The sequence below is a fragment of the Hylobates moloch genome, unplaced genomic scaffold, assembly GCF_009828535.3.
Source record: "Hylobates moloch isolate HMO894 unplaced genomic scaffold, HMol_V3 SCAFFOLD_5, whole genome shotgun sequence".
Classification (NCBI taxonomy): Eukaryota; Metazoa; Chordata; class Mammalia; order Primates; family Hylobatidae; genus Hylobates; species Hylobates moloch.
Window position 1 is genome coordinate 104,016,301 of NW_026652280.1, and position 14,815 is coordinate 104,031,115.

At 51.1% G+C, this 14,815-nt stretch overlaps 2 protein-coding genes across 8 annotated transcripts in view; one reads left to right on the forward strand and one right to left on the reverse strand.

The window, feature by feature from the left end:
• The window catches only part of SEMA6C (semaphorin 6C), a 29,079-nt gene that overhangs the window by 1,165 nt on the left and 13,099 nt on the right, over positions 1-14,815 (forward strand). For 3 of the 7 annotated variants that reach the window (XM_032154704.2, XM_032154700.2, XM_032154703.2), the window contains exons 1-2: positions 10,892-11,139; positions 13,158-13,207. The gene's annotated coding sequence lies outside the window, so the exon portion shown is untranslated. The other 4 variants (XM_032154702.2, XM_058439294.1, XM_058439295.1 and 1 more) reach the window with 4 other exon arrangements.
• TNFAIP8L2 (TNF alpha induced protein 8 like 2) lies at positions 24-3,050 on the reverse strand. The gene is made up of 2 exons (XM_032154698.2): positions 2,977-3,050; positions 24-1,032 (listed from the first exon to the last, which is right to left on the reverse strand). The coding sequence occupies exon 2, from the start codon at positions 998-1,000 to the stop codon at positions 446-448; it is 555 nt and encodes a 184-aa protein (XP_032010589.1). The 5' UTR covers positions 1,001-1,032; positions 2,977-3,050; the 3' UTR covers positions 24-445.

The window sequence follows — 14,815 nt, forward strand, 5'->3', positions numbered from 1 at the left end:
TTTCCTCCTGCACTCTGGAACAGAGCCTCTGGCATCTATCCAAGCTGTGTCTCTAAGGGCCACCTTCCCCCTTCTGTCTTTAGTGTCCCCAAAGGGGTTCTCTGGGCTGTGCCTCCTTTCCTTGGTTCACATGGGAGGGGTCTTCCCTGTTTCAGAAGTCCCTTATGGGAGAAATAGAGATCCAAGTTTCACTTCACCTTTTTCAGGCAGTTCTGTTTCCTGTCCTGGGGCTGGAGTGGGAGAGAGGCCTCACCCCTCAGCATTGCTCCTTCTCCACCAGCTGTTTGGGGGTGGGCTGGTCTCAGAGTCAAAAGCACTCTTGGGAAGGAATGAAGCCTGAAGATTGAAAAGTGTTAGTGCCAGGTGAGCAGGGTTAGGAAGCCCATTATCTGTGTTTTCTCAGTCAGCCATTTTGTCAAGGTGGAATGTGCTAGGCTCAGGACTCTCAGAGCTTCCCTTCATCTAGCAGCTTCCTGAGTCCGTCACAGATCTTGCCAAGGTGCTGAGTGAAGTCAGGCCCATAGAGGGCCGTGAGCAGACCTGGGTCAGAGAAGTGATCAAACACGTGGCGGATGCGGCCATGTGACTTGGGCGTGAGGTGGCGTTCCACCAACTCCAGTAGCATATCCCGGCACTCGGTCAGCAGGCCAGCCAGAACAGCAGCCTCGAAGGTGAAGTCTACCTCACCAAAGCTAAGTGCTGTCATGGCACCCTGCCGCAGCTTCTGGCGAAAGCGGGTAGCCAGGGCCAGCTCACTGGGGCCAAAGGAGCCATTGCGGTGCAGCACAGCCACCTTGACGGCCACTTTGATCAGGTCCTTGATCACACGCTGGGCCTGGGGCCGGCTGTGCGTGTACTCCTTGGACACATGGTAGAGCTCATCTAGCACCTCACTGCTTGTCTCATCTATGAAGAGATGAGCCACAGACCGACCCGCCATCTTACTCAGTAGCTTCTTCTCTGCTTGCAGTGCCAGGCTCTTTGAGCTGAAGGACTCCATGGGTCCTGGAGAGTGGGGTATGTGGTCAGTCACTAGAAGAAAGGCCACAGGCTTCCTTAGAAAGAGAGAAATGGCTTTTCCCCTTTCTGTTGCTTCTTTAGTTTCCATGTCATCATCATCTTTGCCATCCTCCCCGCCCCCTGGGGCCCCTCCGGCCTCTATGACTTGCTCCTGCCTGCTTTTTCCCCTTAGTGCTATAGCAATCTCGACTCCAAAACAGCCCACAGGAGTGGCGATAGTCCCGGCTGGAGGAATGTGGGCACACGGGAGGCTAGCCTAGCACAAGTTACATCTCAAGGGGAAGTAGGCTGTTGCTGCTGCAGTGAAGACACGGCTTACCTGACAGATAATTCTTTTTTTTTTTTTTTTTTTTTTTTTTTGAGATGGAGTCTTGCTTTGTCACCAGGCTGGAGTGCAGTGGTGCGATCTCTGTTTACTGCAGCCTCCACCTCCCGGGTTCAAGCTATTCTCCTGCCTCAGCTTCCCAAGTAGTTGGGATTACAGGCACCCACCACCACACCCGGCTAATTTTTGTATTTTTAGTAGAGACAGGGTTTCACCACGTTGGCCAGACTGGTCTCGAACTCCTGACCTCATGATCTGCCCACCTCGGCCTCCCAAAGTGCTGGGAATACAGGCGTGAGCCACCACGCCCAGCCTGACAGAATTCTTACAGCTACCATTTTTGGACACTGACTCTGTGCCATATGTCTGTGGTATAGGTATGACCATCCTTGTTTTACAGCTAAGCAAATGATACTTACTTAAATAATTTACCCAAGATCAAACGCAACTCATTTTTTGGCCCCCAAAGCCAGTGGCAGATAGTGTACTATACTTCCTTTAAAGTAAGAAGCATAAGCATCCCAGGAATCCTAATAGGAGTAATAACTAACATTTACTGAGAACCTACTATGTGCCAAGTGCTTTATGTCAGTCATCTTAGTCTTCCCAATCTTGTATAAGGTTAAGGTAGGTATCCCCATTTCGCAATGAGAAAACTGAAGCTAAGAGAAATTTAGCAATTTGGCCAAAGTCACTAGTAAATTATAAAGATGGGCTTCAAACCAAATAATCCAGAGAAACCTCCTTCCCTGGAATGCTCCCAGTGTGGTTAAAGCACATTGAGGAAGCATGAGAAGCCAGCACCTCAAGAAGGGCAGGCAGTCCTGAAGGTCTGAGCCTTCTGCTACACTGAACTCAGGACCCTCTTGGCGGCATATCAGCTCCATGTGTCCAGGGTTCTCTCCCCATGGTCTTCGCCTGTGGTTCTTCTGGTTGTTTTGCTTCTTACTTCCCCCTCCTCTGCTCTGCAGGATGTGGCTGTGACCGCAGTGAGGAGCAGCCTCGCCCTCTCCCCCAAACCAAAATGGGAGTCTGAAGAGGCAGGGGAGGTGGAGACTGTGGGGGTTTTTTCCCCAGCTGAATCCTTCCAGTGGAAACCTGAACCTTGCTTTGCTCCCAGCTTGCCTTGGGGCTTTCTGGACCACGCTCCGCAGCCGGAAGAGGAGATTGCTCCATGTGAGCCTTCCTTCCTCCTTGGCCTTCCTGTTACCCAGCTCTCCATTGCCCCCATTGCCGTCTCACATTTGTTCCGCTGTCTTCTCCCTCTCTCCCTGTTTCAGTCTCCCTTTTTCTCTTGTCTGGGTCCTCCCTATGATCCTCTGGCCTGGCCATACTCTCCCTCTGGCTCTTACCCATCTATCTCCTTGTTTCCTAAGATTTCCTTGCATTTCGCATACATCCATATAGATATGGATCCACCTGCATCCCTCAGCCCTGCCCCCACCACATCCAAAACCAGGTCTTTCAGAGGCTGCCTTGCCACCAGAAAAACTAAGCTAAGCTCTACAAAGGACCCAAGAATTGTGCAAGCGAGAGTTTCACAATATGAAAAGCTAAGACTGAAAGAGCTGGAGACTCCTCTGCCACCATTACCCCTAAAGTCTACCATTCTGTCACTGCCGGTCCCTCACCTGCTGTGCTGGGTGCCAGTCTTGCCTTGGATGTTCCCGGAAAGCTTACAGAATGGAGAAGCTTCACTTAGTGTGAGAGCCCTTTGGCTTGGCCCCACCCCTTGAGCCCCGCCTACCTACTCTCTGTTCAACCTCCGGTTCATCACTACGGTCACCAAGAAGGCCTCTGGCCCAAGAGCAACCTAGAAATAAGATAAAAGTCAAAAAGAGTGGAATTCTGTTGGAAACAGTCTCGATTCTTTGAAGGGGGGAAAGGGATTTGCATCCTCCACTCTCAAATTGCTTCTTTCTTTTCTTGCTGCCCAGTTCCTGGAAATCCTGTCCTTATATTTCTACAGTACTGGGAAGGATGTAAAGTCTACATTTCTGGGGTAGGAAGTCAGTGGGAAAAGTTCTGAAGATTGAAAGGTGGTGCTGTGGGGCAAGTATTTAATATATTATTCCAGTGATTGCTAGGTAAGAGCACAGACTGTCACAACCCTTAATACTGAAGGGAGGAAGGTGCTGGGACCAGGGCTGCTGCACCACAGGTGACCAGCAGGTGCCAGCACAGCACTGAATCACTAGCCTAGAGGAACAAGCCTAATGAGTTGCCTTTTTTTTTTTTTTTTTTTTTTTTTGAGACGGAGTTTTGCTCTTGTAGCCAAGGCTGCAGTGCAATGGTGTGATCTCGGCTCACGGCAACCTCTGCCTTCCGGGTTCAAGTGATTCTCCTGCCTCAGCCTCCCAAGTAGCTGAGATTACAGGCATGTGCCACCATGCCTGGCTTATTTTGTATTTTTAGTAGAGACGGTTTCACCATGTTGGCCAGGATGGTCTTGAACTCCTGACCTCAGGCGATCCACCTTGGCCTTCCAGAGTGCTGGGATTACAGGTGTGAGCCAACGCACCCTGCAGGGCCTACTGAGCTTTGTAGCTGCTAAAGGGATACAAAAATGAGGGGAAGTCAAAATTGGGTTTTGTTTGTTGTTTTGTTTTTGAGATAGGGTCTCGCTCTGTCACCCAGGCCACAGTGCAGTGGCATCATCACAGCTGACTGCAGCCTTGACCTCCTAGGCTCAAGAGATCCTACTTCAGCCTCCCAAGTAGCTGGGACCAGAGGCTCACACCACCAAGCCTTCCTTTTTTTTGTAGAGAGGAGGGTCTCACTATGTTGCCCAGGCTGAACTTCTAAACTCAAGCAATCCTCCCACCTTGGCCTCCCAAAGTGTTGGGATTACAGGCGTGAGCCGCTGCACCCATCCTGGAAGTCACAGTTGTTGAATGAGACAAAAACACTTGCTATCAAGAATCTTATGGGGAATCTGGCCAGGGAGATAAGCTTAAACATAAATAACAGTAATAGTAGTCAAACAATGCCATTAACTTTAATGGGGATTTAAATAATTTTGAGAGTAAAGAAGCTTAATTATGATAGGGCTGAAGAGGTAGACTTGGAAAGATAAATTCAACTACTTAATAGCCAGAGATGGGGAAGAAGTCCCAGATGATGGGGACGGCATAAGCACATGCGGGAAAAAAACATAATACACGACATTCTCAGGAAGTGGTGATTTATGTCTGGAATGTAAGTTGTTTGAGAGATAAGTGAAGAAGGAAAAAGATCAGATCATGGCAAACTTTAAAAAAGTTGCTCCAGGCCGGGCGCGGTGGCTCATGACTGTAATCCCAGCACTTGGGGAAGCCAAGGTGGGTGGATCACCCGAGGTCAGGAGTTTGAGACCAGCCTGGCCAACGTGGTGAAACCCTGTCTCGACTGGCTGCAGTGGGCGTGGTGGCTCACACCTGTAATCCCAGCACTTTGGGATGCCGAGGCGGGCGGATCACGAGGTTAGGAGATCAAGACCATCCTGGCTAACACGGTGAAACCCTGTCTCTACTAAAAATACAAAAATTAGCTGGGCATGATGGCGCATGCCTGTAGTCCTAGCTACTAGGGAAGCTGAGGCAGGAGATTTGCTTGAACCAGGGAGGCAGAGGTTGTAGTGAGCCGAGATCGCGCCTCTGCCCTCCAGCCTGGTGATAGAGTGAGAGACTCTGTCTCTAAAAAAAAAAAAAAAGAAAAGAAAAGAAAAAGAATAAAGGGAATAAAAATATAAGAAGATGCAAATACAATAATAACTTCTGGATTCAGAATTCTGCTACCTAGTCTTTACCTGTTTTCCTTTCCAGCTTCAAACTCCCCTCCCTCCCTCCCTTCCTTCCTCTCTCTGTCTCTCTCTCTTTCTTTTCTTTTTTTTGACAGAGTCTTGCTCTGTCCCTGTCACCCAGGCTGGAGTGCAGTGATGTGATTTCAGCTCACTGCAACCTCTGCCTCCCAGGTTCAAGTGATTCTCCTGCCTCAGCCTCCCGAGTAGCTGGGATTACACTGCCACCACACCTGGCTAATTTTTGAATTTTTAGTAGAGACAGGGTTTCGCCATGTTGGCCAGGCTGGTCTCGAACTCCTGGCCTCAAGCTATCTGCCCATCTTGGCCTCCCAAAGTGCTGGGATTACAGGCATGAGCCATAGCGCCTGTCTGTAATTTGTGATTTTATTAACTGTCTACCCACTGAGCTCAGATTGTTTTAGTGTCTGCACAGTGCTTGGCACATACTGTGGTCAATAAATATGTGCTGAAAGAATAAAGTCAAAACATATCCAAGAACCCGGATATGAGGGGAAAATGGTAGTAACATAGGAGTCACATGTTATAATGTTCATTTACTTCATTCATGGGGAAGTCTTTTATTTTCTCTCTCGCTCGCTCTTTTTTTTTTTTTCAATTGAGACAGAGTCTCACTCTGTCGCCCAGGGTAGAGTGCAGTGGTGCGATCTCGGCTCACTGCAACCTCTGCCTCCCGGGTTCAACTGATTCTCTGCCTCAGCCTCCTGAGTAGCTGGGATTTCAAGCACCCACTGCCATGCTTGGCTAATTTTTGTATCTTTAGTAGAGACGGGGTTTCTACTATCTTGGCCAGGCTGGTCTTGAACTCCTGACCTCGTGATCCACCCACCTCAGCCTCCCAAAGTGCTGGGATTACAGGCGTGAGCCACCGCACCCGGCCAAAAACAATTTTTTTTCTTTTTTTTTGAGACGGAGTCTTGCTCTGTCACCCAGGCTGTAGTGCAGAGGCGCGATCTCGGCTCACTGCAACCTCTGCCTCCCGGATTCAAGCAATTCTCCTGCCTCAGCTTCCCAAGTGGCTAGGATTACAGGCATGTGCCACCACGCCCGGCTAATTTTTTTGTATTTTTAGTAGAGACGGGGTTTCACCATATTGGCCAGGCTGGTCTCGAAATCCTGACCTTGTGATCCACCCACCTCGACCTCCCAAAGTGCTGGGATTACAGGCGTGAGCCACTGTGCCCGGCCACAAATTTTTTTTAGAGATAGGGTCTTGCTATCTTGCCCAGGCTGGAGTACAGTGGCTCATACTGATCACTGCAGCCTCGAACTCCTGGACTCAAAGGACCTCCTGCCTCAATCTCCCAAAGTGCTGAGATTACAGGAGTGAGTCACTGTGTACCCTGGCCAAATGATGGTATCTTAAATGTGCAAAACACTTTTGAATTTGCAAAACGTTTCACCTACAGGATCTTATTTGATCCTAAGAAGTAGGCAGGAAGGAGGCCGGGCGCGGTGGCTCACGCTTGTAATCCCAGCACTTTGGGAGGCCGAGGCGGGCGGATCACGAGGTCAGGAGATCGAGACCACAGTGAAACCCCGTCTCTACTAAAAATACAAAAAATTAGCCGGGCGTGGTGGTGGGCGCCTGTAGTCCCAGCTACTCGGAGAGGCTGAGGCAGGAGAATGGCGTGAACCTGGGAGGCGGAGCTTGCAGTGAGCCGAGATTGCGCCACTGCACTCCAGCCTGGGCGACAGAGCGAGACTCCGTCTCAAAAAAAAAAAAAAAAAGAAAAGAAAAGAAAAGCCATATTAATAGAAGTGAAACTATCCATTCATTAAAAATACATATTTATTAAGCCCCTAGTCTCTGTTAAGAGAAAGAGGGACCTCAGGAGCCAAAAGAAGAAAGCATTTCAAGGAGTGGGGAGTCAACAGGTCAAATGACACAGAGAGGGCAAAAGGATAAAGACTGAAGAGTTGTTCATTCAATGTGACCAGGAGGTCATTGGTGGCCTTAATGAGAGCAATGTCAGTGGACTGATGGGGACAAAAACTAAAATGATTGAGAATGAGAATCATGAAAATGGATATGGCAAGTATAGGTAACTCTAGAAGCTTAGTTATGAAGGGAAGAGAGAAATTGAGTGATGACTGGGTGCAGACAAGGATCAATAGAAAGTTTGGAATGTTTTCCTTTTAATCATGGGAATTACTTGAGCATGTGTATATGCTAAGGGGAAAATATCAGTAGAAAAGGACAGGTTAAGGCTGGGGATGGTGGCTGACGCCGGTAATCCCAGCAGTTTGGGAGGCCGAGGCAGGAGAATCACTTGAGCCTAGGAGTTCAAGACCAGCCTGGGCAACACAATGAGACTCTGCCTCTATTTTTTTTTTTAAGTTAATACCTTCTATGTGCAGGCACTATGCTACAAGGAAAGGATACAGTGTTGAGCAAGATAGACAACCAGGGACTGCATACAACTTATAGTAAAGTCATAGGTGAACCTTCGACAGGTGATATGGATGGCATTCACTAGGATGAGAGAGACATGATGCAGCTAAGTATATCTGTAGGGAGCAAAAAGTTGGTGGAATTCTCACTTTATTATCTCTGTTTTCTCTGAAGACGGATGAGGGTTTTCCTGAGATGAACAAGGAAATGGTAAGGAAAGGAACTTGCAAAACAAGGAGGAAGTTTGAAATAGCTCCCTGGGGATTGGAAGAGAGTGCTTTTCCAATCCAATTCGTGGGACTGTGTGATTTCCTTTTTTTGAGATGGAGTCTCGCTCTGTTGCCCAGGCTGGAGTGCAGTGGTGCAATCTCAGCTCACTGCAACCTCGGCCTCCCGAGTTCAAGCAATTCTCCTGCCTCAGCCTCCCGAGTAGCTGGGACTACAGGCGCACGCCGCCATGCCTGGCTAATTTTTTGTATTTTAGTAGAGACAGGGTTTCACCATTGTTGCCAAGGCTGGTCTCGAACTCCTGAGCTCAGGCAATCCACCGGCCTTGGCCTCTCAAAGTGCTAGGATTATAGGTCTGAGTCACTGCGCCCGGCCAGGACTGTGTGATTTTCTTCAAAACACTAAGGGAGTAGAAGAGCGGGTTTTTTTTTTTTTTTTTTTTTTAAAGAGTCTCCCTCTGTGTTACCCAGGCTGGAGTGCAGTGGCATGATCTCGGCTCACTGCAATCTCCTGTCACCCGAGTTCAAGTAATTCCCCTGCCTCAGCCTCCTGAGTAGCTGGGATTGCAGGTGCCTATCACCACGCCCGGCTACTTTTTTTTTTGTATTTTTAGCAGAGCTGGGGTTTCTCCATGTTGGCCAGGCTGGTCTCAAAACTCCTGACCTCAGGTGATCTGCCCACCTCGGCCTCCCAAAGTGCTGGGATTACAGGGGTGAGCCACCTCGCCCAGCCAAGAGAGTCATTTTGATTTGTCCTTCAAAATAGCTCTCAGATTCATGTATTTCTTTCTAAACCCATCACCCTTGTCTGATTGTCCCTCTCCCCTCACCTTTAAACCTATTTTCTTGCTAGTAGTTCTCTGTCTTCTTGCTTAAAAAAAAAAAAAAAAAAGACAAGTTGCACCCTTTTTCAAGAATTTAAAATGACATCCTACTCCTGTCAGATGATTTTTAACCAGCTCACCTAGGCATTCCAGGCCTTCTGTAATTTGTCTTCTCCTTTTCCCTCTCCTTGCTCCTAACTAGTGCCTTTCCCATACACCAGCCTCACAGGATCTTTTTGTTATCCATGCTGCAGGCTCCTTGCTCACCAAGTAAAAGTTTTTGCTGAAGCTGTGTCCCTCGGGAACATTTTCTTCTTTTGCACCAAGCCAACTCCCACCAAAGTTTTCCTGTCCTCCCTGATAAAATGTATCCAGCATCTTTCTGTGCAGTCTTCGGAGAATATTTGTCTTCTTTGCACATTTGGAAATTTATGTTCAATGTAGCTTTTCTTTTGAGACTTGGTGTTGTCTTTTTAATAGTTTAGTACTATTAAATATTTAATATTTAGTACTGTCTTTTTAATAGTTTAGACTTTTTAATAGTTTAGTATGTGCAAATCTTATTTTAATTCAAATATATTATCATTTTCTTAGAGTCTGCAACCGCAACCCACAGTGGATTGTGTAGTAGATTGTGTCTCAAGTAAGTGTTTAATACTTATTGGATTGAACTGAGATTCGAGCTGGGTCCTAAAACTTTAAATGAATTACACCTTAATCCCCACTCACTAATCTATTCAATAAGCATGTATCTGAGTACCTAAACCCTGTGCTAGGAGCTAAGATTTCTTTTAACCTCGCAGTGCCTCTATATTTTGAGGTGTCTTTCTCTGAAAATTTCTTTCCAGCCTTTAAAACAACCCCAACTGTCTGACAGTTTGCTGAATTGCCTTGGACCCAAGATCCCTCGGCCGTTAATCCTGTGTAGATATTGTCCCTGTTTATCTTCTTCTATTTTTTTAGATCTGACTTTACTGAGTTACTGTTCATCTTACTGGTTCACCTGGCCTTAAATCTCTGTCTCTCTCTGTGTGTGTGCGTGTGCACATGTGTGTGTATGTTTAGGTCTCTTGCGTACTCGCTGTGGGGCTTAGCCTAGTTGTTGATACTCCCCTCCCTGATCACAGTCCAGTTAAGGCTGGCCTAAAGTGGCAAACCCCTTCCCCCTCCTTTCCTCTATTCCAGAGTCCAAGATGTGGGTAGAAGTGTTCAGTCAGATAAAACTATCTGAGAATGCCAGTGTCTCCCAGGCCACCCACTTTCCTGGAGAATTTTGAGAATGTCTTTTGTCCCAGCCCCACATAGAGAAGAATCCTACCAGGCAATACCAAGGTACCAAGCAATCCTGTCTGTAGTAGTTTATTCTTCCTCCTCACTGACATTCCCAGGGGCTTTATGAAGGGTGGGGAGGGAGAAGGGGCAGTTTTGCTGTTTGGAGGGATGTCAGGGTCCTCTGAGGAAAGGTGGGACATATGTCTGTGGGGCAGGAAGGCTGTGTGGGTTACTTTATCAGGTCTTAGCGTTGCTACTCTTTGTGTCTTTCTCTGAGTCAGTTAGTCTTGATTTCCACATCTGTTTTGGCTTCAGCCTCTCTCACCTGCCCTCTTCCATTACCCAACAGCCTGACTGCTAGCTAGTTCTTGCCATAGTGGCCCAAACTCATGCTGCTTTGTAGAGCTGGGAGGGGAGGAGATCATGGAAACAAGGGAAACCTCCTGCTGACACCTTCCTTTCCTTTCCCAGGCCTCCAGCCCCCACGCGCATGCTAGGCCTCCTCATCGGGGTCAGGACGAACCAGAGGAGGCCTACGGGGAGAAATAAGGAGACAGAGGGAAAACGCATAGAGAGGAGCAACAGAGAGTTGGGGGCAGAGTCAGGGAGATGCGGGATGCGCCCTCGGGAGCAAGGTCGCCCAAGCCGTATAGGAGGGGAAGGGAGGAAGGATCGCGCAGGCTCTGACAGCCCAACCCAGCCCCGCGAGGCTCCCAGGTTTCCTGTCTCTTTCTCTTCCCAGCTCCTCTTCCTCTCTTGTAAAATTTCTCCCCAGAGCCTCTCCTGTGCCAGCCGGTCTCTGCTTCTGTATGTATTTCTTCCTCTGCCCAGTGTCGGCGACTGTCCGTGGGTCTCTCCATCTCGCGTCTGTCTCTGGTCTCCAGTGCAGCCTCCCGGCCTGGCTCTCCTGGCGCCCCTCCCCGGCCGGCGCTATTGGCGGAGAGGCGACGAGAAGGCGGTGTCTAGCCGCCCTCCGAGGGCGGGATTAGTCGCGGCGACCCAAAGGCGGGCAGGAGGTGGGCCCGGCTGGGAGGCGGGCGGGGCCACTGGGGCCGAGCCCAGAGCCCCGGGCGGTCGCATTGTTTTCCTCCGCGGATCCGCGGCTGGACTCGGACCCAGGGCTCTCCCGATAGCACCCCGGAACCCAAACTCAAGCACTATCCAATTCGGACGCTCATCGCATCTCGCCTGAGCACAACCACGGATTGCGAACTCAGCGCAGCTCGTGGCCGCTGGCCGTCCGCGGCGATCTCGATCCCGCTGACCCGAATCCTGGAGCAAGTACCCCGGGCAGGGAAGGGGCTGCGGGGAGGCGGGGAGGGAGCAGGAGGGCGCGGCCGGCGGGGGGCAAGCTTCTGAAGCGCTAGGGTACCAGGGAGGGTGTCGGCGCCCGGTGTGGCTGGCTGACGGAGAGGGTCAACGAAATCGGGGTGCAGGGAGGAAGGAGGGACAGTGGCCGAGCCCCGTAACTGTACTGGTGGGAGCAGAGTCTGGGCACCTCGTTCAACTGGGCTTTCGTCGAGTCGCATCCCGCTGGACTGGGAAGCGCGAAAAGAGATTATTTGAGGCGCGCACCGTAGAAAGGGTGGAAAACCTGGCCCCTTGCTTTCCCGGCAGGGAAACTAGGGCTCCGAGACCCGCGGAGAACTAGACCCTCCTGACGCCCCTGAAGGGATGGGAAGAGGGGCGCATCGTTCCGGACTTTGTGTCATGGGTGCTCCTCTGTCCTTGTGCAAGCCGGAATCTAAGCACCCTCTGAAGGGTTGGCTCGTGCAAAGAGGCGGCGAATGGGGCCCCCGAGCAACATCGGTCCCAGCGCCTATCTCCTTCCTTCAGCCCGCTCGGCCCGGGGCTTTGTTAGACTGAAGTCTCCCAAAGAGGTCATCCGAGCTGGCAACTGCCTCCTGAGCCCACAGACCCCACTGAGCGCCGGCCACAGGCCCGCCCTCGTTGGTTCTCAGCCTCTGGCCCTGTTTCCCTGGCCTGGGAGACCCGCCTCTGCTCCCCAACCCCCGCTCCCATCCCCTCTCCGTCTGCGCCTGCAGGCCCCTCCAGCCCCTCCTCCCGCTAACGTGGCTCTGGGACCCGGTCCCGGCCCAGAGTCTGCTACCGGCCCCTCCTCGGAGCCCCGGATCCAGTGAAGGGGAGACACGTTGAGCCCCTGGCCCTAGGCCCACCTCTTTCGAGGCTCTAGACACCTGGATTGTCCTGGTTGGGGGTTGGGTGGGAGGGAGGGTAGGTGCTGAGTGTGGGGCTAAGAGCTAAGAGTGGGGGAAATGGCTTGGAGAAAGGAAAGCACCGGTTCCACAGGCTCCTTGGCGCAACCCTGCTCCCTCTGAGGAAGGTGGACTGGGACGGGCGACCAGCCCAAAGGCTTCCTGCTATTGTCCCCAGCCCAATCTCCCCTTCTCCATCCCTTCCACAGCTCTGCTAGACTGTGGCTATGACCCCAGCCACTCCCCAGAGGTGGCTTCGGGGCCAGGAGAGAGAAGGGCTGTTTCCTCTTCCCAGCAAGGGGAGGATCTGGAAAGGGGAGAGTCGGCCAGGTCTCTCCCATGTGCTTCAGATGTGGGGTGTGAAGCAGCTAGGATTCTTCCAGAGCAGAGTGATCTTTTCTCCAGGCCAGGAGTTGAGGAGCTGACCAGATGCTGCTCCCCAAAAACAGCTACAAGAAGCCCTCTTAAAGGTGTATCATAGTTGAGTCTAGAGGGCCAATGCAAAGGCCAGCCAAGTGTTTTTAGAGGCTGGACTAATCCAGCCTGAAGTGGGGTGTGAGTGTGTGTGTGTGTGTGTGTGTGTGTGTGTAGACTGGATGGAAGGGAGGCACAGCCTGCTCTCTCAGGGAGGAAGGAAAGGGCTGAGGGTGCTTGCTATCAGATCATTTGGCCTGGAAATGAAGAGCATGTAAATGAGATGCAAATTAGCCTCTATTGTCCCTAGCTAAGGCGCTTTTGCTAAGAAGGCTGTTGGATTCTGAGGGCTTTAACATGGGAGTGGTCGCCATGCCCCACAAACTCTCCCAGTGACCCCGTTTGCCAAGGGTGGCCCTGTGGCTCTAGGAGTTTCTAGAAAGGGGCCATCCCCTTCCCCTACATCTCTGGGCATGAAGCCACCAGCACCTTTGTGACCAAACTATTAAGAAGTGTCATCAGCCCCCTCCCATTTTCAAGGCAGCATCTCCCCTACCCAAGCCTGCCTCAGCAGACTTTTCTTGAATTTTTACATTTACTTGTAAGGGATGTGGTAAGGGGAGTGTAATGCAGTCTCTTCCCTCCTTTGTCCTGTCTTCCATCAGGTCAGAGGTTTCCTATCCTCCTCAAGCCCCCACAGGAGTCACCACCCCAGGTAAGGAAAGGGCAGCAGCTCCTGAGGGCAGGGGGTGGAAACAGGCATGAGCAGGGAGCAGGAAGAGGGGCTGGCTCTTCTCCACACTTTCCAGAGACCAAAGTTGTTTCCAGGGTGAAGATAACAGTTGCTCAGGGCAACTTGGAGGCAGGGGGGCGGTGGGGAGAGCAGGTTGGGGAGGATGAGAGACAAGCTATGTCCCTTTCTCTTCCTTTCTCTTCCCCTGGGAACAACAGCATCCGGAAACATGTCGGGGGAGGGAGGAAGGCCCAGCCTTTCAACACCAGAGGGTCGTTAGCTAGCTGCTACTCTGCCCCTGGGGAAGGGGGCTCATCATTAGGTGTTCCTACTCTTTTCCCTTTTTCAGCTCTCTTGGGGCCCCACCTGACGTCAGCCTCCCCACCAGTGATGCTGGATTGGGGGTGGGGGGACACTTGGGTCCTGGCTGGGAGAGTAGAATTACTGGGGAGATGGAAGGGGGCTTGGTGTGGAAGCTTAGGGTCTGTTTTGGGGGACACGGTGGGATGGGCAACTAAGCATTGGTGAAGGATAGTTATCTGTTCACAAAAGAAATTATTCTCACCCTTCTTGACCTGATTTTTGGAGCTGACCAAGTCCCTCACTTCAATTTTAGGGGAAGGCAGGAAGCTGGTATATACCTCCTACTGTGGGCCCCAGCCAGGGTCATTTGGCTGAGGGAGGCTGATGGGTGGAAGGAGACCTGTCTCACCATCTCTTCCACCATATCCATCTTTTCTTGGACTTTGGGCTACAATTACCTGCCTGTCACTGAATAATTTATATTTTAATTTCAGAGGCGGCAGATGAGGGAAGGAAGGGAAATAGGGGCACCTTTAGCTGTTTTGCTTCACTAGTCCCTTGTACCCCTGGCTTCTCATAGGGGGTGGGTCCGCTCTTCCCCCCTCAAGTACATGCACTGGTTCTTAGGAGCCAAGGAAGGAGCAGGGGGCTAGAGAGCCTGGAGGGGGTGGCACAGTGGTCGGGCAGACAGCTGCAGCCAGAGCTAAATTTAGCCTCTGATCTGGCTTTGATGCAGATTCATTTTTGGCGAAGACAGTCCCCCCCACCAACTCTCCTCCCTACTCAGTTCTTCCCTAGCGGTGGGAAGGGCCCCCGAAGCATGAGCTTAGACCAGCACAGTGACCTCTAGGCTGCCTCCCCCAACTCTGTCTTCCTCAACTCTAGAAACGACAGTGTCGGCCACACAGCTGCCCCCGCCTAGGCACAGTTCCTGCATTGCTCCCAGGGTGCCGTGGGGGTCTGGGAGGGAGGGGGAGTCAGACATGGTGCCCTTTTCCTCCTCCCAGTGCCAAGGAATCACTATTTATAATTTTAAGGCTTCAGTCTCTAATTATAGCTGAGAAGGGGTTAGCAAGAGGGGGGCCAGGGGGTGTCACCTACTGAATGTCCCAGACCCAGTCAGGAGAGAAGAGGAAAAGCTGAGTGAGAAGGCTGAGATGGGGGTGGGTGTGTCCTGTCCTTACCTGGGGTCATGCATGTAGGCCTCACACCAGCCAGTTTGGGCCAGTTGCAGAGGGAAGGGCCTTGAGTGACAATGACAGCTGGCTGGGACTGGGGCAGTGCTGG

Coding starts and splice junctions, on each gene's coding strand:
- TNFAIP8L2 (XM_032154698.2), bottom strand. CDS start 1,000: ATGGAGTCCTTCAGCTCAAAGAGCCTGGCACTGCAAGCAGAGAAGAAG.